The sequence below is a fragment of the Xenopus laevis genome, chromosome 2L, assembly GCF_017654675.1.
Source record: "Xenopus laevis strain J_2021 chromosome 2L, Xenopus_laevis_v10.1, whole genome shotgun sequence".
In the NCBI taxonomy this organism is placed as follows: domain Eukaryota; kingdom Metazoa; phylum Chordata; class Amphibia; order Anura; family Pipidae; genus Xenopus; species Xenopus laevis.
This window is the reverse complement of record NC_054373.1, coordinates 13806337-13826755: the sequence shown is the minus strand read 5'-3', so window position 1 is coordinate 13826755 and position 20419 is coordinate 13806337. Positions and strand designations below refer to the sequence as shown.

General features: G+C 39.2%; 1 protein-coding gene across 2 annotated transcripts; it reads right to left on the bottom strand.

The window, feature by feature from the left end:
* Positions 1 to 661: 661 nt before the first annotated feature.
* Positions 662 to 20333, bottom strand: cryzl1.L (crystallin zeta like 1 L homeolog). 2 transcript variants are annotated; one of them, XM_018245019.2, is made up of 14 exons: positions 20172 to 20333; positions 16972 to 17061; positions 15142 to 15213; positions 14032 to 14109; positions 12979 to 13051; positions 10344 to 10388; positions 9359 to 9427; positions 8480 to 8613; positions 7941 to 8052; positions 7203 to 7301; positions 5553 to 5671; positions 4549 to 4654; positions 1792 to 1837; positions 662 to 1086 (listed from the first exon to the last, which is right to left on the bottom strand). In XM_018245019.2, the coding sequence occupies exons 3-14, from the start codon at positions 15205 to 15207 to the stop codon at positions 987 to 989; spliced, it is 1047 nt and encodes a 348-aa protein (XP_018100508.1). In that variant the 5' UTR covers positions 15208 to 15213; positions 16972 to 17061; positions 20172 to 20333; the 3' UTR covers positions 662 to 986.
* Positions 20334 to 20419: the final 86 nt, after the last annotated feature.

Below are 20419 nucleotides of genomic sequence, written 5' to 3'. Positions count from 1 at the left end.
CCGAATCCTTTGCGAAAGATTTGACGAATACTGAACCAAATCCTAATTTGCATATGCAAATTAGGGGTGGGAAGGGGAAACATTTTTTACTTCCTTGTTTTTCCTTCGAGTTCGGCCAGGCAGAAGGATTCGGCAAATTCTGAATCCTGCTGAAAAAGGCTGAATCCCGAATCGAATCCTGGATTGGGTGCATCCCTAATAAACTATGCTTAGTGATGTCAACATTTATAATCGGAGCTCAGTGATGTCATTTCTGTCACATGACTCGGTGAAACTTGTGTATTATAATAAATAAAGAACCCCCTGTTGCAAAATATGAGGATATTAGAAGTCACATCGGAGTTCTATGACCTGTATAAAAACACTCAACCTTGAGTTTTTATATGGTCATGGAAACTATTGTTTCATCTTACCATCGCTACATACAGCACATGTTATCAATCCTCCAGCACCCACCCTGGTCTGTTTTCAGCTTCACCCCTTGTATCTGAGACAGGGGAGGATATAACCAAATGAGACCTCTCTAGAGGCAGGGCATATCCTATTGAGAGTTTTGTTCTACCTCGAATAAACTCACAACCTCAAATATTTGCTTATTTATGAAAAAACCCAAATGTAAAAAACTTGATTGAATGCAATCGGGAAAAAAAAATCCAATACCTTGAATTTAACGAGTTTATAAGCTATAAAAAAAAAACTAGAATTTATTGAGTTTTTGAGTGCAAACCACCATAAAAAAAACTGAAAATCATGAAGGCAAAAAACATCTTCAAATAGTAAGAGACCTCTGCTACTGACTTCTACATGACCTTGATCTCTGATTTGGGCTTTTAGCAGCTTAGGGGCATAATATATTTGAGATAAGTTGTTTTTTATCCCCAAAAATTCAATTTTTTTTGGGGAAACTACCCTCAAAAAACAAAAATTTTTCGGGAAAACACAACTCGACCTTTTATAAGAAACCCCATAATTGTCCTTGCCAACTCTCAGAACTGAACAATCTGCCTCTTCCTCACTTCATTCTTCTGAACCATTTCCATGACAACTTTAGCTTCATACAACGGCACAGGGTCATCCAACTGAGGCCTGAAGAGAAAAGTTTCACAAAGAATTTCACTGTATCAGTAGATAATGCTCTAAGACAAGTATTATTATATTACACCAGTGGTCCCCAACCAGTAGCTCGTGAGCAACATGTTACTCACCAACCCCTTGGATGTTGCTCCCAGTGGCAGCAAAGCAGGTGCTTAATTTTGAATTCCAGGCTTGGAGGCAAGTTTTGGTTGTATAAAAACCAGTTGTATTGCCAAGGAAAGCCTCCTGTAGGCTACCAGTCCACATAGGGGCTACCAAACAGCCCTTATTTGACATCGCCATGGATTTTTCCATGCTTGTGTTGGTCTCCAACTCTTTTTTTTACATTTAAATGTGGCTCACGAGTAAAAAAAGGTTGGGGACCCCTGTATTACACAGTAGGTTAAACATAAAAACAGCTAAAATATTTAGGACTGCTATAGGGTAGTATAGACAGAATACATCAAAAACTGGTGTTCCATATATTGGCCAGCTAATTTGCCTAAGCTTTAGACATTCTATGGCAACTCCCACTCAAACGTAAAGAGTTTCTATGATCCCTATGCACCAGTTTAACATCTGCTTTCTTGATACCAAGTACTCATTTGAATTTCAGGTACAAATAAGCAAATCTGTTGTTTCTTCTGCCACAATATAATATGTTTTTTTATATTGCAAGCGAAATTAATCATTAATTCAAATGAACAATTTCAGTACCTGAATATTCCAATGGACAGTTTCTCCATGACATCTTTCAAGATATGTGATGCATCTGTTAAGGTTGTGCCAACATTTGCCAGTTGGTAGATTGCTTGTTAATAGCAGTGTCTGTAATGTATCAACATACAGTGCACTTTTTTTCACATCAACCCATGCGGTGTAACTCGAAATAATGCATATAAACTGTACTAAACATACTAGAAATATTTTCTATGTGAGAATATTCAGCCGATATGGAAAGCAAAACGTCTCCTGAGCATTCTGATACCACATATGTCTAGTTTTATTGATATTTCTGACTTGTATAGATCAAAAAACCACAAACTTTAGATTGCAGGGCCAAAAGTGCCTGTAACAACAAGTTGACCCCGTAAAATATAAACTTTTGGAAGGTTCTCGTTCTGACAAGTCAAACACAAAAACACAAGGCATACATATTTTTATGGCTGCTGCATTTATATGTTTGGAAAAACCCCCAACAGTAAGTTGACCCCAGAAAACCTTAAATCATTGAACGTTCTGCAATTCTACTATTTATTATTTATTATTATTAACATGTATTTATATAACGCCAACATATTGCGTAGCACTGTAAAGTAACTGTGATTATACAACTACATCACATGAATTACATACATAGAATATATGGAGTAACAAACATCACAACCAATACAGGTACAAAGAGGTGAGGAAGTCCCTATGCATAGGCATACAGTCTAAAGGGAAGGGAGTAATACACAAGGTGTGGGAGTGGGCAAGATCGAAGTAAGTGGGTGAGAAATGTGGTGTTGTATGTGGTGTTGCGTTTGGTAGTTAAGCAGAGTGAGGGTAGGCTTCTCGAAAGAAGTGCGTTTTCAGAGATTTTTTGAAAGCAGAAAGGTTGGGAGAAAGTCGGACAGATCGTGGGAGAGTGTTCCAGAGGAGGGGTGCAGCCCTTGCAAAGTCTTGAATGCGAGCATGTGAGGAGGTAATGAGAGAAGAGTTGAGTAGCAGGTCAGTAGAGGAGCGTAGTAAGCGAGTGGGTGAGTATATAGAGATGAGTTCAGAGATGTAGGGTGGAGCAGAGTTGTGAAGTGCTATAAGCTATTAAACTACAAATCACTGCTAAATTTAGCAGTTTTATAACAATTACATCAAAGCTTGCACTTTACTGCATTATATTAGCCAGGTGTTATATGGCACTAGATTAAAGGGGTTGTTCACCTTCAACACCTAGTTGGTTTCAGATAAATCACCACAAATAACGACTTTTTCCAATTACTTTCTATTTTCTATGTATGACTGTTTTTCTAATATTGAAGTGTAAAGTGTAATGTTTCACCTTCTAAAGGGCTCTGGGAGGGGGGGGGTCGCTGGCCCTGTAAACTGTTCTAAATTGACACATTTAATTGATACATTTCTTATCTTTTCATTACAGGCAGCTGTTAGAATTGATACAATAGTTGCTAATACTCCAGAGAAATGTATTAACTAAAAGTTGCAAAATTGTAACGGTTTAGAGCCTGCACCTGAATTACTGAGCTGCCAGACTCAAACACCAGAGACACGAACATTCAACTTTTCACTTAGATTTTGGAAAAACTGTAAATGTAATTGAAAAAAGGCTTTATTTCTGGGGAACGATCTGAAAACGATTGACATCATACAAATTAATGGCAGTGGTCTTTTAAACTGTTTGATACCCAATGTGCAAAAAAAAAAAAAACGGTGTGGCATCTAGAAACCCGAAAATAAAAAGAGCACACAAAATTTTCAAGGCTAAAAGGAATAATCCAGAACAATGCAATACGATCACTTAAAGAGATGGTTCACCTTTAAGTAAACTTTTAGTATGTTATAGAATGGCCAATCCTAAGCAAGTTTTCCATTGGTCTTCATTTTTTAGTTTTATAATTATTTGCCTTCTACTTCTGACACTTTCCACTTTCAAATGAGTGTAGTTGATCCCATCTAAAAAGCAAATGCTCTTTAAGGCTACAACTGTATTGTTATTGCTACTTTTTATTTCTCTTCTTTCTAGTAAGGTCCTATTTATATTCCAGTCTCTTATTCAAATCAATGCATGGTTGCTAGGGTAATTAGGACCCTAGCTACCACAATGTTTATAATGAAAATTGAACAGCTGCTGAATAAAAAGCTAAATAACCCAAAAACCTTAAGTTATAAAAAATAAAAACCAATTGCAAATTGTCTCGGATTATCCCTCTCTACGTCATACTAAAAGTTAACTCAAAGGTGAAAACCCTGTTTAAAATCCAATAGTCCAAAATTAACACAAAGAGAGATCAGTGGTTAAGATAGGGGCTGTATTTACCACATGAGGCACTTGAGAGCCTATGCCTAAAGTGGTAGCTTTAGGGGGGGTGGCCCTCGGATGCCAATATGGTAAATAAAACTTTTGTGCAAGGAAAATAAACTCTTCCCTGGGTGGCGGGTAGGGGGTATCTAGTGAAGGTCACAGGAGGAAATGACGCCCATACATGGGTGTGGTATGTCATGATGTCACTTCCACCAACGTTATTGACCCAAAGAGCTCCGGTGAGTAGGGCAGGGCCAAAATACAGCTCCATCTTGCTGCACATTGAAACTGAGAATCCTTCACTTACCTCCTCAATTAAACACGTTATTCGCAGAACACAAAATGTAATTAGAACTTTTGAAGTTTGTAAGGCCACGACATTATCAGGTTATTGAGAATTTATGAAATAAACAAGTGGGTGAACCGGCCTGCGTTCAATTTCACAAAAAGGATATGAAGATACCTCCCTTGATGTGCATTGGAGAGATTCCAGACTTCATCATTTAGAAAAGAAAGAGAGGTTCCCTTAAAGAAGAGTAGGTGACTGTCGGGGGGGTCCAACTGTGAACAAAACATTTATAGAATTGTAAACAACACACAATATATATATATATATATATATATATATATATATATATATATATATATATATATATATATATATATATATATATATATATATATTTCTGAAAAATTAATGGAACACCCTTGGGATTTTGTAAATGGTGAAAAAAAAATCAGAAAAGTTTATTTAATTGATGCATTGGTCCCTTAAAGGAATTCTGTCATGATTTTTATGATGTAGTTTTCATTTCTAAATTACACTGCAATATAAAATGTAATTCCTGAACCAACAAGTGTATTTATTTAGTTGTAATATTGGTGTGTAGGTGCATCTAAGGTTATTTTGCCTGGTCACGTGCTTTCAGTGTTCTGTTGTTAGGCTGCTGGCGGGGGGGGAGAGGGGGTTGATGATATCACTTTAACTTGCAGTACAGAGTGACTGAAGTTTATCAGAGCTCAAGTCACATGACTGGGGGCAGCTGGGAAACTGACAATACGTCTAGCCCCATGTCAGATTTCAAAATGAAATATAAAAAATCTGTTTGCTCTTTTGAGAAATGGATTTCAGTGCAGAATTCTGTTGGAGCAGCACTATTAACTGATGTGTTTTTTTTTTTTTAAAAAAAAAAATATATATATTTCCCATGACAGTATTCCTTAAAATTCTACTACTAAAATGCAACACGAGGCTGCTTCCAAAATAAGATTTCAGTCTACATGGCAGAACAGATTAAAAAATTTACAATTTCTGAGTTATAAACCCACATGAAATTAACAAAGATTGTATCGGGACTGCTCAAGAAGACCACTTAAGAGTACAAGATACCATAAACCAGAATAAAATTATGCACAATTACTGGGCAATACATTTGATTTAAAAGAGTATTTTAGTTACCTGGAGATTCTGTTCACTAGTGACCCAGTGGCTTCCAACAGAGAGAAGAGTTATGATGTCATGTTTGTGAGGAAGCTGTTTCGGTTTAGCGTTCACATTTTCTTCATTATACAATCTCACTGCAAAATTAAATTTATCCTCTCTGAAATGAGACTAAGGCTTAAAGGGGTGGTTCACCTTTAAGTTAACTTTTAGTATGGTATAGAATGGCAAATTCTATGCAACTTTTCAATTGGGTTTCATTATTTATTTTTTAAAGTTTTTTTTTTAATTATTTGCCTTCTTCTGACTCTTTTCAGAAGGTGGTCACTGGCCCATCTAAAAAGCAAATGCTTTGTAAGCTACTTATGTATTGTTATTTAGGGATGCACCGAATCCACTATTTTGGATTCGGCCGAACCCTTCTCGAAAAATTAGGCCGAATACCGAACCAAATTTGCATATGCAAATTAGAGGTGGGAAGGGGGAAACATTTTTTACTACCTTGTTTTGTGACAAGTCATGCAATATGCAAATTAAGATTCGGATTTGGTTCGGCCGGGCAGAAGGATTCGGCTGAATCCTGCTGAAAAAAGCCGAATCCCAAACCAAATCCTGGATTCGGTGCATCCCTATTGTTACCTTTTATTACTGATCCTTCAGGCCTCGTCTATTCATATTCCAGTCTGTTATTATTATATCAAATCAATGCATGGTTGCTAGGGTAATTTGGACCCTAGTTTTCACATTGCTTAAGATGCAAATTGAAGAGCTGCTGAATAAAAAGCTAAAAACCTTCAATAATAAAAAATGAAAACAAATTGCAAATTGTCTCAGAATATCACTCTCTACATCATACTAAAAGTTATCTCAAAGATGAACAACCCCTTTAACAAAGAAGTAGGGTAGCAATGCTGTACATTATGTGCTGGGGTTCAGCCCTCCACAGCCCTTTAGCGGGGAAGATCTGTGCCTCAGAAGATGCCCCAGTAGCTCCCCATTTCCATTTTTTCTGCTGAGTCACTGCACATGCTTTGGGCTGTTGTTACTTGACCCACTCACTACTGTATCGTGATTTACAATCCTTAAATTTAACTTAACAGCAGCCCAGAGCACGCTGAGCATGTGCGTGCCACAGACACTCCCCTAGATGGGGAGCTCCTTTGCACAACTTGGAAGCCATGGATCCTTATAGGGCTGCTGAATCTCTAGGCTGATTCACTATAAAATAAGGAATTTCTAGCAATATTTCTTTGTAGGGTTTAGTTCTTTAAGAGCAAATAGTAAGTAAATATTATTAGGGATGCACCAAATCCACTATTTCGGATTCGCCAGAACCCCTGAATCCTTCGCGAAAGATTCAGCCGAATACCGAACCGAATCCTAATTTGCATATGCAAATTAGGCGAGGGAAAGGGAAAACATTTTTTACTTCCTTGTTTTATGACAAAAAGCCTCGCAATTTCCATCCACGTCCCTAATTTGCATTTCCAAATTAGGATTCAGTTCGAAGGGCAGAAGGATTCAACCAAATCCGAATCCTGCTGAAAAAGGCCGAATCCCGAACCGAATCCTGGATTCGATGCATCCCTAAATATTATTCACCGGAGTGATCATCAATACCCCCCGCTCCTCCAGTCAGGAAAAGCATTCATATGCCATAAGACATACCTCCAGCATCGAGAACAATGTCAACTCCAAGGCCACCTGTTTCCTCCAAACAGCTCTCGGCCAGGTCTACTTTCCCTTTAGTCATATCTATAACACGGGCTGGGAAAGAAGACAGTGATAGTTTTTTGTAGGATGGGCTTGTATTTAAATACACATATAACATGTATATGACAATAACACTGTACTTAAAGGAGAAGGAAAGCTACTGAAGCAGTTTATTGCCAATAGATTAGTCACAATAGTGCAAGCTATAACACTATATTTAGGATAGCAGCTGCCATATTAGCTTGGTGTGACATCACTTCCTGCCTGAGTCTCTCCCTGCTCACTCATAGCTCTGGGCTCAGATTACAGCAGGAAGAGGGGTGGGGGAAGGAAGAGAGAGAGAAGCAAACTGAGCATGCTCAAGCCCTAGCCCTGGAGTTTTAATCTGAAAACAGGAAGTCTGATACAGAAGCCCATGAGTACACAATAGAAGGAAAGAAATGCAGTGTTTCATTTGACAGAGGACTCAGAGCAGTATTACTTTGAGGGTTTACTGGTATAGTTATATTGACCTTTCTGATAAAGCTTACTTAATTTTAACCTTTCCTTCTCCTTTAAGGGTAATGTCTGCAGGGGTCATCTATCTTTATTATTTATATGAGGATCTATATGAAGCCGACTTTTCTGGGGAAAGATCTGCCAATCATCACTCGCAAGCATCACGGTCATTTAATCCACAATAACCACACTCACCTACAGCCGGACGCAATTTTTCTAAGTAGAGTTTACTCTCTTCACTGTCTGCTGTCGTTATCACCGTGGCTCCTCTGTGGAGCGACAACTGAATAGCAAGGGCTCCAAGGGGCTGTGTGGGGCAATAGGTACGGTTGTAAAAATGGGGGAGGAGAACTTAAACTCTTGTCCCCGGGTCCACAAAAAGAAGTAAAAAAACACTTTTTCAAAATATTAAAGTAAAAGACAAATTGCTAATATTCTTAAATGCACAAACAAATCTTGGTAGTCATGGCTACCCTAAAAAATGTAAAGTGAGGGGAAACTTAAAATTAGAGTTTGTTAAATTGAGGTTCTACTGTATTACACAATATTAAAAAAAGGCAGTTAGTGTACTTTTAAGGGTTATCATATAGGGGTCAGAACAATAGTTGTTGAATTAAAGAGAGAATACAAGTTATCTAGTCATCCAAAACTCTTCCAAATGAGCAGTTTACATGCATTCTGCCCTAATAAAGTAGCTTTAGAGTATAGTAATATAGCAAATAAATTGTACATACACTTGCTCCATCCATCACCAGTACAGATTTCCCTGGACCCAGGCTCGCAAGTGAATGCAGGGCCGTATAGGCACGTAACCCATCACGAATTGTGCCGGCTGCCTCCACCCAACTGACCTTCTCTGGTTTGGGAACTGTTAAGGTGAATACACCGCCGTTATGGGGGTTATTTATCAAAGGTCAAATTTTAGAGTTATGTGAGCTTTTTAAAACCTCGAATGAACTCATGAAATGGTTTCTTATTTAAGAAAAAACCCAGTTCAGCACTTTTGGGGATAAAAACCCGAAAACTCGAACTGATCGAGTTTTTGACGAAAAAAAAACCTTGAATTAGGAATTCGCTTTGATGGGTTTGGTGTAGTCGGAATTCTGATTAGCAGATGTTGCCTAATGCAATGGGTGAAATTTGCAGAACTTTCACCCATTTATACCCTAAGAATCACATATACAAACTGCAGTCCAGTCCCCCTATAGTGAAAAACAGAACAAGCAGTGGTTGCCGGCATTCTTGCACTAGCCCGCTGCTATATACAGCTGCTATATACATGTACAGAGGTATTGCCTGCTAGGGATCTGTCAATATAAAGGTCCTGGAGGATTTGTGACGGATAGTGTGTGAAACAGATCTTCTTCCACAATGTTTTGCTTGAGGGGGGTGGCTGAAAAGATTTGACTGTTGGACCCAATAACGTATAGGTAATCCTAAACTCACTCACTCTGTGACATATTTATTTTGCCAGTATAGCTATATGCACCAGTGAAGCCTGGGCGTGAACAGCTCCTTATTATTTCAAACAGGGTTTATTACTGAGCTTTCAGCAAACCAAATGGGCACTAATATGACCACAATATTTTAAAATAGTAAATAGTCAAGCCTACCTAAATGGTTCTCATGAACCCAAAGTACTTCAGAGAGCCCAGACTCTTGGTAGTTAAGTGGCAATATTCCTGGGGGGAAAAAAACAAATTAAATGTATTCAATACTTTTTATCCAGTTTTCCAGTTAATAATCTCTGCTATTAAAAGTCACGGAACAGTGACTTGCAGAAATGATAATACCCGGCAACAGGCTGGCCAGCTAACAGAACCTATAGGAATTCACGATTGTGGCACTCTGTATATAAAAGTTGGTTATTGTTGCATTCTTACATACAGTATGGTAGGACAAAATGCTCATTACATATCAAGTGAATAATTTGGGGATCTTAAATTGGCTATGGCAGTATCAGTTTGCTTTTTTCTTCTGCCACAAAAACTTAAAATATAACTTGTTTTTCCTGACAACCCCAGATACTTCAAAACCTCTTTATTGCAAAAGAGCATGCACACTGCATTCAACCTCCTACAAATCATTGCAAAATCAGTAATCTTAGTTACACCCTTGATCCACCCAAGCCTCAACACCATTTCTGGAAAACTACATTTCTTTCTGTTGCTTCCCTTTGGCTATAATGATATGCATCACATATGCTTTAGGATCCATATTGTTCCCAGGCCACTTGATTCTACTGTTCATTGATGGCTATGCTTTATTATTAGTTCTCCGTGTCTTCAATTCCCACTTGAGAGTCGCTGCAGTGTTACTCACATTCTTGGTTTCCTTGATATTTATTATCTGTTATTTATATAATACGCTACACAATTACATAGAGTTTTACAGAGATTATACATTATTTATCATTACATATATATATATATGTAATATACATATATATCTGTCCCTGCCCCAGTGAAGCTTACAAGCTAAGGTTCCTATCACATTCACATACTAGGCTCAACTAACCTGCTTGTATGTTTTTGGAGTGTCGGAGCAAACCCACAAAAGCAACAATCTTCATATAAGAAATCCTAACTTTGGACTTACCCACTGCTTCATCGTCAGGCCGAAAGAAGGAAACTTTTGGTCCAACTAGAACAGTAACCAGAAGACAAGTTAATTAGCACCTCTTTTGCCCCCAGAGAAAAGGTTTAACATTCCATAGACAGGACCCCCTTGTGTTTGCACTATCCCTCTATATGTTTATTAAAGGAACAGTAACACCACACAATTATAGTGTATTTAATAATGAAAATATAATGTACTGTTGCCCTGCACTGGTAAAACTGGTGTGTTTGCTTCAGAAACTCTACTAACGTTTATATGAACAAGCTGCTGTGTAGACACGGGGGCAGCCATTCAAAGCTGAAAAAGGAGAAAAGGTTCAGGTTACATAGCAGATAACAGAAAAGCTCTGTAGTATACAATGGGATTCTCTAGAATGAAGAATCTGTTGTATACTACTGATTATCCTGTGCTTGAATGGCTGCCCCCATGGCTACACAGCAGCTTGTTTATATAAACTATAGTAGTACTTATCTGTTATCTACTGTGTATCCTGTGCTTGAATGGCTGCCCCCATGGCTACACAACAGCTTGTTTATATAAACTATAGTAGTACTTATCTGTTATCTACTGTGTATCCTGTGCTTGAATGGCTGCCCCCATGGCTACACAACAGCTTGTTTATATAAACTATAGTAGTACTTATCTGTTATCTACTGTGTATCCTGTGCTTGAATGGCTGCCCCCATGGCTACACAGCAGCTTGTTTATATAAACTATAGTAGTACTTATCTGTTATCTACTGTGTATCCTGTGCTTGAATGGCTGCCCCCATGGCTACACAACAGCTTGTTTATATAAACTATAGTAGTACTTATCTGTTATCTACTGTGTATCCTGTGCTTGAATGGCTGCCCCCATGGCTACACAGCAGCTTGTTTATATAAACTATAGTAGTACTTATCTGTTATCTACTGTGTATCCTGTGCTTGAATGGCTGCCCCCATGGCTACACAGCAGCTTGTTTATATAAACTATAGTAGTACTTATCTGTTATCTACTGTGTATCCTGTGCTTGAATGGCTGCCCCATGGCTACACAGCAGCTTGTTTATATAAACTATAGTAGTACTTATCTGTTATCTACTGTGTATCCTGTGCTTGAATGGCTGCCCCATGGCTACACAGCAGCTTGTTTATATAAACTATAGTAGTACTTATCTGTTATCTACTGTGTATCCTGTGCTTGAATGGCTGCCCCATGGCTACACAGCAGCTTGTTTATATAAACTATAGTAGAGTTTCTGAAGCAAACACACCAGTTTTACCAGCGAAAGGCAACAATACATTGTATTGTCATTCCTTTAAAGTATAGAAACTCTGACCATAGCTGAAAATTACCAATTTCAGCAAGATACTTATATGCCCACTATACATTCAATTAAGAGCTGAATATACATTTACCATTTTCCCCTAGTTTCTATGAAGCTGTTACTGACTCACCTTTCAGTTATGAAAGTCGAACTAAAGGTCTATCAACTCCCACAGCTTCTTATTGCACTAAACTCCTCTAACAATAAATCATTACGGGGCGTGGTTTAGCAATCCGAGAGGCATCATCTGTTCCTTCGACTCCCAGTGGAGTTTAGGGCATCTGTGAAGACTCTCCATTCAGATCTGTTTGTTGCAATTCTCTTGATCTCATTCCATGTTTTTTCCCATCTTTATAATTTCTTTTTCCACTGATCTTCTCCGTGTTTTTCGAGGCTGTCCCCTTCTTCTTGATCCTTGTGGATTCCATTCTAGGGCTCTTCTTCTATAGGTTCCTCACCCTTCCTGAGTGTTTGGCCTATCCAACCCCACTTCCTTTTCCTTAACTGAATTTCTATTGGTAACTGGTTAGTGTTTTTCCACAGTTCTTCATTTGTCACTTTCTCTGGCCATTTTATATTCATAAGTCTCCGTAGGCACCTGTTTACAAAGATCTGGATTTTTGTGGTAATAGTTTGTGTGACCTTCCAAGTTTCACTTGTGTATAAAAGGACTGCTTTCACATTAGTATTAAAAATGGTTCTTTTTGAGACATTTTTATTTCTCTATATAGGGTACAACTGGATAAATGCTCCATTTGCTTTCTTAATTAAATTCTTTACACTATCTTCTGCACCACCGTCTCTGGTAACAACACTTCCGAAGTAGGTAAACGACTCCACCAGTTCGATTTCATCCGAGAGGCATGGTACGATGTAATTGGAGGTGTGACTATTAAAATTTGACCGTGAAGCCCAGCCTGCAGTTGTTGTCTGGAAGGCCCCCCCAAATCTCTGGCAAGCTTAAAGGGCAAATCAACCCCCAAAAAAAATTTGACAAATAAAGAAAACATAATTCTAAGCAACTTCCAATATACATTCGCTACAAATTATCAGTGCATTTAACGTTGTTTGTAAAAACAATTGATATTAAAAGCAGCATTTGCTTAACTCCCAGTTGTTACTTTTTAAACAATAATGCAACAGTCTTGGTTCCCCATCAAAGACAGGTCTGTTAATCATCTGCCTTGTCTTACATTGTCTTAGACATCAGGGCAGAGAATAGAGAAAATTTGTAATAAATGTATATTTTGGGGTTGACTTGCCCTTAAGGACACTGTAAAAGTTATTTACCATAATGTAACTTACTTTCCAGTATCACTCCTGCCACTTCTCTTCCCACAGGGACAAATTCTTTTCCAATATTTAGTTCAGACATGAGCTGAAACCACACATAGGCAATAAAGAAAGAAATCAACAAACAAGAATATTCAATAACAATGGTATAGATATTTGTTTTGTTTTTATTATTTTTTCCTCCCTCTGGGGCATTGCTATGGTTTTTCCTGCGGTTTGGATTGTCCCAAGGCTTAAGGCAGCCATCGAATGCCAATGAAAATATTTCTACTTTCACCATCGCCTAAACTCACCCAATTCGAATTCAGGGTTCAGTATTTGGTTAAATCTTTGCATTTACATTTTGTTGGCAACGAATCTGTAGTCCGTTAACGCTAAGATTTGACCAAATACTGAACCCTGAATTTGATGAATCTGGTGCGGCTTAATTAAACAAGGGTGACATGCAAAAGGTAAAACCATTTTGTTTTTTCTGTCTCACTAACATTATTTGCCTTTTTTTAAGGGATGCACCGAATCCACTATTTTGGATTCAACCAAACCCCTGAATCCTTCGCAAAAGATTCGGCCTAATACCGAACCGAATCCTAATTTGTATATGTAAATTACGGGTGGGAAGGGGGGAAAACATTTTTACTTCTTTGGTCAAGCGATTTCCCTCCCTGCCCCTAATTTGCATATGCAAATTAGGGTTTGGTTCGGCTGGGCAGAAGGATTCGCCCAAATACGAATCCTGCTGAAAAAGGCCAAATCCTGGCCGAAGTCCGAACCGAATCATGGATTCGGTGCATCCCTACTTTTTTTATATAGTGCTGGCATTTTACATAGCACTTTAAAAAGATTATACATCATTCTCATCAATCTCTGCCCCAGTGCATTGTTAAAGCTAAGGTAACTATCAGAGTCACAAAACTAGTGTCAGTTTCATCAGGAACCAATTAACCTGCCGGTATATATTTAGAATGTGAGGGGAACTCAAGGAAATATGATAAAAAGAGACAAATTCCTTCCAGATAGTGCCAAGGTCTATATTAAACTAAAGATTCCAATTGGTGGGTAAGGTACCTTTGTGTTAATATGGCTCAGGGCACAAGCTTTCACTTGGAGTTTCACGTGATATTCACTTGGAGGTGGAGCAAGTTCCTGGTGAGAGGAAAAAATGCAAATGCTGTGTGACAGAAATAAATACAGCATCATCAAACCATGTGTAAAGGAAAATGACATTGGTTTATTATGTGCTAGCTGTATCTGTTTTAAAGGAACAGATCATCGGAAAAACAAAAACTGGGCAAATATATAGGCTATGCAAAATAAAAAATGTTTCTAATATAGTTAGTTAGCCAAAAATGTAACGTATAAAGGCTGGAGTGACTGGATGACATAATAACCAGAACACTACTTCCTGCTTTGCAGCTCTCTAACTCTGAATTAGTCAGCGACTTTAAGGGGGGCCACATGGGACATAACTGTTCAGTGAGTTTGCAATTGATCCTCAGCATTCAGCTCAGATTCAAAAGAAACAGTTAGGACCCATGTGGTTCCCCCTCAAGTCACTAATTGGTTACTGCCTGGTAACCAATAAGTGCTGAAAAGCAGGAAGTAGTGTAAAGGTGGCCATACACGGATAGATCCGCTCGTTTGGCGATGTCGCCAAACGAGCGGATCTCCCTCCGATATGCCCACCTTGAGGTGGGCAATATCGGGCTGATCCGATCGTGGGCCCTAGGGCCCAACGATCGGATCCTAGCGTTCACCAAACGGGCGGTCGGATTGCGGGACCACATCAACGAACAGATGCGGCCGCGATCCGACGGGATTTTTAATCCCATCCGATCGAGATCTGGCCGACTTTCGGCCAGATCTCGATCGGGGAAGCCCGTCGGGGGCCCCCATACACGGGCCAATAAGCTGCCGACACGGTCTGTCGGCAGCTTTTATCGGCCCGTGTATGGCCACCTTTAGACATCCAGTCACTCCAGCCTTTATACATTACATTTTTGGCTAACTAACTATATTAGACTTTTTTTTTTTTTTTGCACAGCCTATTTATTTACCCGGTTTTTATTTTCATACTGAACAATTCTTTTAACACAATACAGTGGCACTGAGAATGGCATGGCTGTAGTAGACATAAGAAATATAGATATCCTGTAGTACTGAGTAAAACAAACTCACCCTGTCTTGATACACAAATACTCCTTCTTCCTCTGATGCTTTTACTTGATAGAACAAGCCCTTCATTTTGACCTAAAAGAAAAAGTACAATACGGGAAATGGTATTTACTTATTACTTACTGGGTTTGTGTAATGTCTCCTAAGGCGAGTCTTGATTAAGTTAAACTAGCGAAAACGTTGGCGAAACTCTGCACAATTGTTTGATTTTAGCTCTAGATTAAAAGAGGCTTGTTAAATATTTATTGGGGAATTGGTCAAATGGGGTGGGTGGCGTGCATTTTAAATCCATCCCTCACTTCAACTACTCCTTCTCTGTATTGCAATCCTGCACTGGAATTCTAAGGGGACCGACCATTTGTGGCTTTTTGAGGCTTAGTTTAGCTCTTCAACTGCATAGGGCAAAGTTTAAAATACAAGGCCACAGTCCCTGTTTCTCGGTCTCCTTCAGCTTTGTGGTGTCCTAGGGATAGAAGAAATCAGGCAGCAGTTTTTGGGACATCTCCACCGTCTTGTTTTTCATTCTTCCTACTAATTTCATGAACTGAGTGGATTGGGAAATCATTTACCCGTTATCTAATTTTTTTAAGGTTACTGATCAAGTCATTCATTAATTGGGGATCTCTATCTATTTTTAAACTAATCATGTATTGGCACTGCACTTTAATGAATGGAATTAACTTGCCGATTAATTATCACTGAGCACTTTATTAATTTTTAGTAATTTATTTATAATTAATTTAAGGTATATAATTGATTCATATTTACATATTTATTTCATCGCACTAAGCACTTTAACCTATCATTAAGGGACAATTTATAATTTGATTGGCCATTCCTTAAAGGTTGGTAGGGTGGTGTTGTTGCACAACTACAAGTCTATGATTCCCTTAATTTGTTTGGTCTTGGAATTGACAATGCAGTAACCTTAGGTTCATCTACATCATAATAGTGGGGTGCTTTTCTCTTTGAAATTAACATGAAATACAAATCTCACACGTAAAAGCTGATTGCATCCGACACGACTGTTGGATGCGAACGCTGCATGTTGTGTCTTCATCCGACAGTCGAGTCGTATGCAATCAGACCGAAAATCGCCCATGCAGTTCTACACTTAGCACCGGAGCCGACAGAATGATTGCAGGTGCAAACAGAAGAGGGAGGCTACTGTCCGCGGTAGGGGCTGAAATCAGCCTGCTGATTTTGGCCCCATGTTTAAACCCCCTTAGTTTGAACAGATCAACAACAATTCTATAGGATAACAGGACGTTTCTTTTCAGCACTGGCCAACATCAAAAAAACGCTGCAATTAAATATGGATTCCAGAAATTTACACAAAAATAAAAAGCCACTGTATATATAAATAAGCTTCTGTGTAGGCATGGGGGTGGCCATTGAAGTTGAAATAGGGCTATATGGCAAACATGTTTAAATAACTAAAGACTGAAAATCTCTCTCATTAAATTAGACATTTGTTTCCAAGAAATAGTTGCGATATGAAGGGTGCTCATTTGCCAATTGATAGCAGTCACGTCTGAGGTTTTACTTTTGACTGCAAATTGTTGAATGACTGTGATTAATGTATATAGAAAGCTACTTTGGTTTTATTTTGTTTCATTATGCAAAAAACAGGCCACAAAAGCCTTTTAAAGCATCTTGACAAGCCCTGCAATGTAGTTATGCCCTTAGTCCTCGGCTATTAGATAAACGTGATATTATGTTTCACGTGACCTTTATCGTTTGCAGTTTGCACAACAGGAAGAATCTAAGAAGAACAGACAAACATGGAATTGCTGTTTCAGCAGAAAGGAGAATTCAGTTTTTGGCCCCTACCTCGCTGATCCAACCCCTCACTCTCGCCCAGAGCTTGCCCAGCAGAATGAATGAGAGTCACTTCCTTGTTCGGATGCCTGAAAGGGAAACCTGGAGGAGGAAAAGGAGGCGGAACAAAGGAGGCGGGGTGTAATTATTAACTATTTGCTGCCTGAGAAATCTGTAACATGCATAGTATCAATCCTTTGACAGCTCAGCTGCTTCAGTACTACAACTCCCAGCATCCTTATTAAGCAATGACGGGGAATTGTAGTTTTGCAGCACTTGAGAGACCCAAGTTTTGATCCCTAATTTATTAAAGTAGAACCCCTATTTTATGTTTTTCAGGGGACCAGGAAAAAATTATGTTAAATCCAGGAAAATGTAAAATCAGGGAAATGTGTTAAAGTAAATTTTTCTACAAGTACTGAAAGGATATAAGCACAGGAGTCCATTTATACAATATTTAGTGTGTTAATAACAAGGGTTAAGCATTGCAGGGATAATGTTACACTATGGGGGGCATGTGCAAGACTCTGTCAGTCACATACACATATCTAAAGCAATAAGTGATTGGTGCAGGACTGTATTGGGGGCAGACTAACTGCAATTGACCATTTACAGGCAGAACCATGGCAAAATATACATTTGGTTAGTATGTTAAACCTCTTTATTTCACAAATAAACACATTTATAGGGAAAAAAAGCAGTTTTTGTGATCATCAGGACAAAATTTTGATGCAAAATCCGGAAAAACATTACTTAAAGTCAGGAAAATGCACCCATTGAAATGCATTATAAATTGGTGGGACCACAAATAAAAAATGTAAAATGCAGGAAAAGTTAACATCAGGGTACTTAAAATCAAGGTTTCACTGTATGTTTATTTTATATTACTGTACTATACTGTAGGGGAAAGGCTCAGTACTTGAGTCATTGAATCAAAATTCAAAATTACTGTCAAAACTTGTAATCTTTCTTTATATTACATATCAGATTTAGACTCTAGTGCTGGCCATAAGTGAACTGATTTGCTTGCCTAACAATGTCGATAAACAAGTGTATGTTGGCCAATTTTGTCACCCATCTGCAGACCTGTAGGGAGAGAACCATATAATGTGCCAATGCAGTCCTTATCGGACAAGGTTTATAAACCTTTTAGATATGTCAGGCAGGCTTTTGGAAGGGTCCCCTAAACAGGGCAATAAACTGTCGACTCGGGAGGGGCTGAGTTGGCAGCTTTTATCAGCCTATGAATGTCCAGAGCAAGTCCTCAGCGTAGGAGATAGGAACACTCAGGAACCATAAGACAAAATTGCCTAGAATACTAAAAGCAGAATGGAACCTCTACAAAATTTAGGGTGCTGGCGTTGAGGTACCGGAGGTCAGACTTTGCCGTGTGTATGATCTACAGCAGGTAAGTGCTGAAAATCACCCAAATAGTAAGAAAATGGAATTCAGAGCAACTTTTCAATGATGCAGGTGTTTGCAAAATGTATTTGCCACTGAAAGTGGTGCTTCTGTCCCTTGCTATTCCCCCACTGCTCGTTCTTGCTTAAATGTAAGATTTAAACAGTGTAGACATAGCCAGGTCTTTTCCAGTCAAGAGTCCAATTTTCATCATGCTTCTGTGATTCCCATTCATAGCAGACCTGTTACTCACAGAACACCGTCACCTTCCCCCTACTTTGCCACTGCAGCTAGGGTTGCCACCTTTTCTGGAAAAAAATACCGGCCTTCCTATATTTTTATGGTTTTTCCCTATAAATAACATTGGCATCAAGCAACATTTTTACCGGCCAGGCAGGTAAAATACCGGCCAGGTGGCAACCCTACCTGCAGCCAGCCTCTTTCACCAGAGCCTCTATTCCACGTGCCTCGCTTTCAGGTCTGGACGGGGATTAAAAACAAGCATTTCAAGAAGACAGGTCCAATAAATAGTCTGTCTATGGCAATTTATGGTGGTGGGACACGGGGAGATGAAGGCACCTGTGTTAAATCTTCCTTTCCTAACCAAGAAACTTCGGATGACTTTGGAAAACCGAAGGGAAGCATTATGCCATCTCAACGGTGATTCTCATTCTTGCTGGCGGGAAGGCATTTTGGGGGGGATTAGTCGCACACAGTAGCGAAGATTTAACGTAGGCGACTATATCTCCCTGTGTGCCACCACCCTTACAGCAGCCCTTCAGAATCCACAGATTTCCAGCCTGCCTACTAGCTCTTTATTGCTATGAAGAACTAGCAAAGTGAGCTGCACAAGGATTTCGGAATTCAAATTGCGGTTGAAAACTCTCTCAAGGTCCAGTTTGCAGCGAAGACCAATGTTGAAACTGTGAGCAAAAGAATGACAGTAGCTGCTGCCACATGAAACATCATATTGGATCATGGAAGTCTCCAACCAGTGCGCAATACTGGGCTGATCACCAGGTCACAATCAACCTTTAAGGCAGTTTGGGTTTTTTTCCACCCCTTGCTTCACACCACTGTAACCCTTTCTTTAGGGATGCAACAATCATGCTAATGCCAATGTTATTAATGAGCAAGAAAGATAAAAATATAGGATTTTTTTTTTTCTTGACAGCTTTCAAGCTATTAGATTCCCCCAAATGTCTCAGCGGCCAGGATCTATGAAACAAACAGATCAGTGGAGATGCAGTTCTATCCATGTAGTAGAAAGCAAAGCGCTATATATCACATTACTCCCTGACCCTGCTCAGCAGTACCCCTTCTGCAGAGCCCACCCTGCATCATGGTCATGTGACATATCTATGACAGCCATCTTTAGGCCTGGCATGTTAAGCTAAACCATTGCAAAGTATATAAAGGGATACACTGCTGCCTTCTAAGTAAATTAGGGACCTCGTGCATTCCTTCTGAAACCCATACTGCTATAGCTTTGCCTTTATATGGTGTGCAATATAAATTATAAGGGATAGCGACCCTGGCTGGAAAATTTGTCAATGCAGAAATGCTGGAGCCCTTCCTCTGTGTTTGACTGGAGGTTTTTCTATAAATAAGTCAGGTTCACTCTGTATAACCTACATTAGTTGAACTAGAGAGAAAGAACAGGTATATTTACCAAACACAATAACATAAGAACATCCTTGGTACTCTACTACATCATACATGTAACCTAACCCCCAAGCTTCTGTAGGTTCCTTACATCGCCCTCTCTGCCCACCACTAACACTGGACCGGTGCAAATGTTTCCAGTTTACCTTTCCACATGCTAATGCTTTTGTTTAGTGTATATTCCCCTTACATAAAAGGTTGGAATGTCAGCGCCCTCAAAGCTCATGGCCACCATAGACGCCAGCACTTTTCGTCACGTGCAGAGCTCGCTCGCGTGATGACGACACCACTGCCATTGAACGACAGGGAGAAAAAGAACGCGTCGTGCAGTTGGTTGAAGCTACAGAATGGGCGTGTCTTTCCTTGTTTTTCATTGGGCGAGTGCCGCGTGACG

Excerpts from the sequence above, each read along its gene's own strand:
- cryzl1.L (XM_018245019.2), bottom strand. The coding sequence starts at position 15,207 with ATGAAGGGCTTGTTCTATCAAGTAAAAGCATCAGAGGAAGAAGGAGTA. Across the intron at positions 8,053-8,479 it reads TGGTGATGGATGGAGCAAGT|CCCCTTGGAGCCCTTGCTAT; the intron begins GTATGTACAATT and ends TGCCCCACACAG. Across the intron at positions 1,087-1,791 it reads CTGTCCATTGGAATATTCAG|GCCTCAGTTGGATGACCCTG; the intron begins GTACTGAAATTG and ends TTTTCTCTTCAG.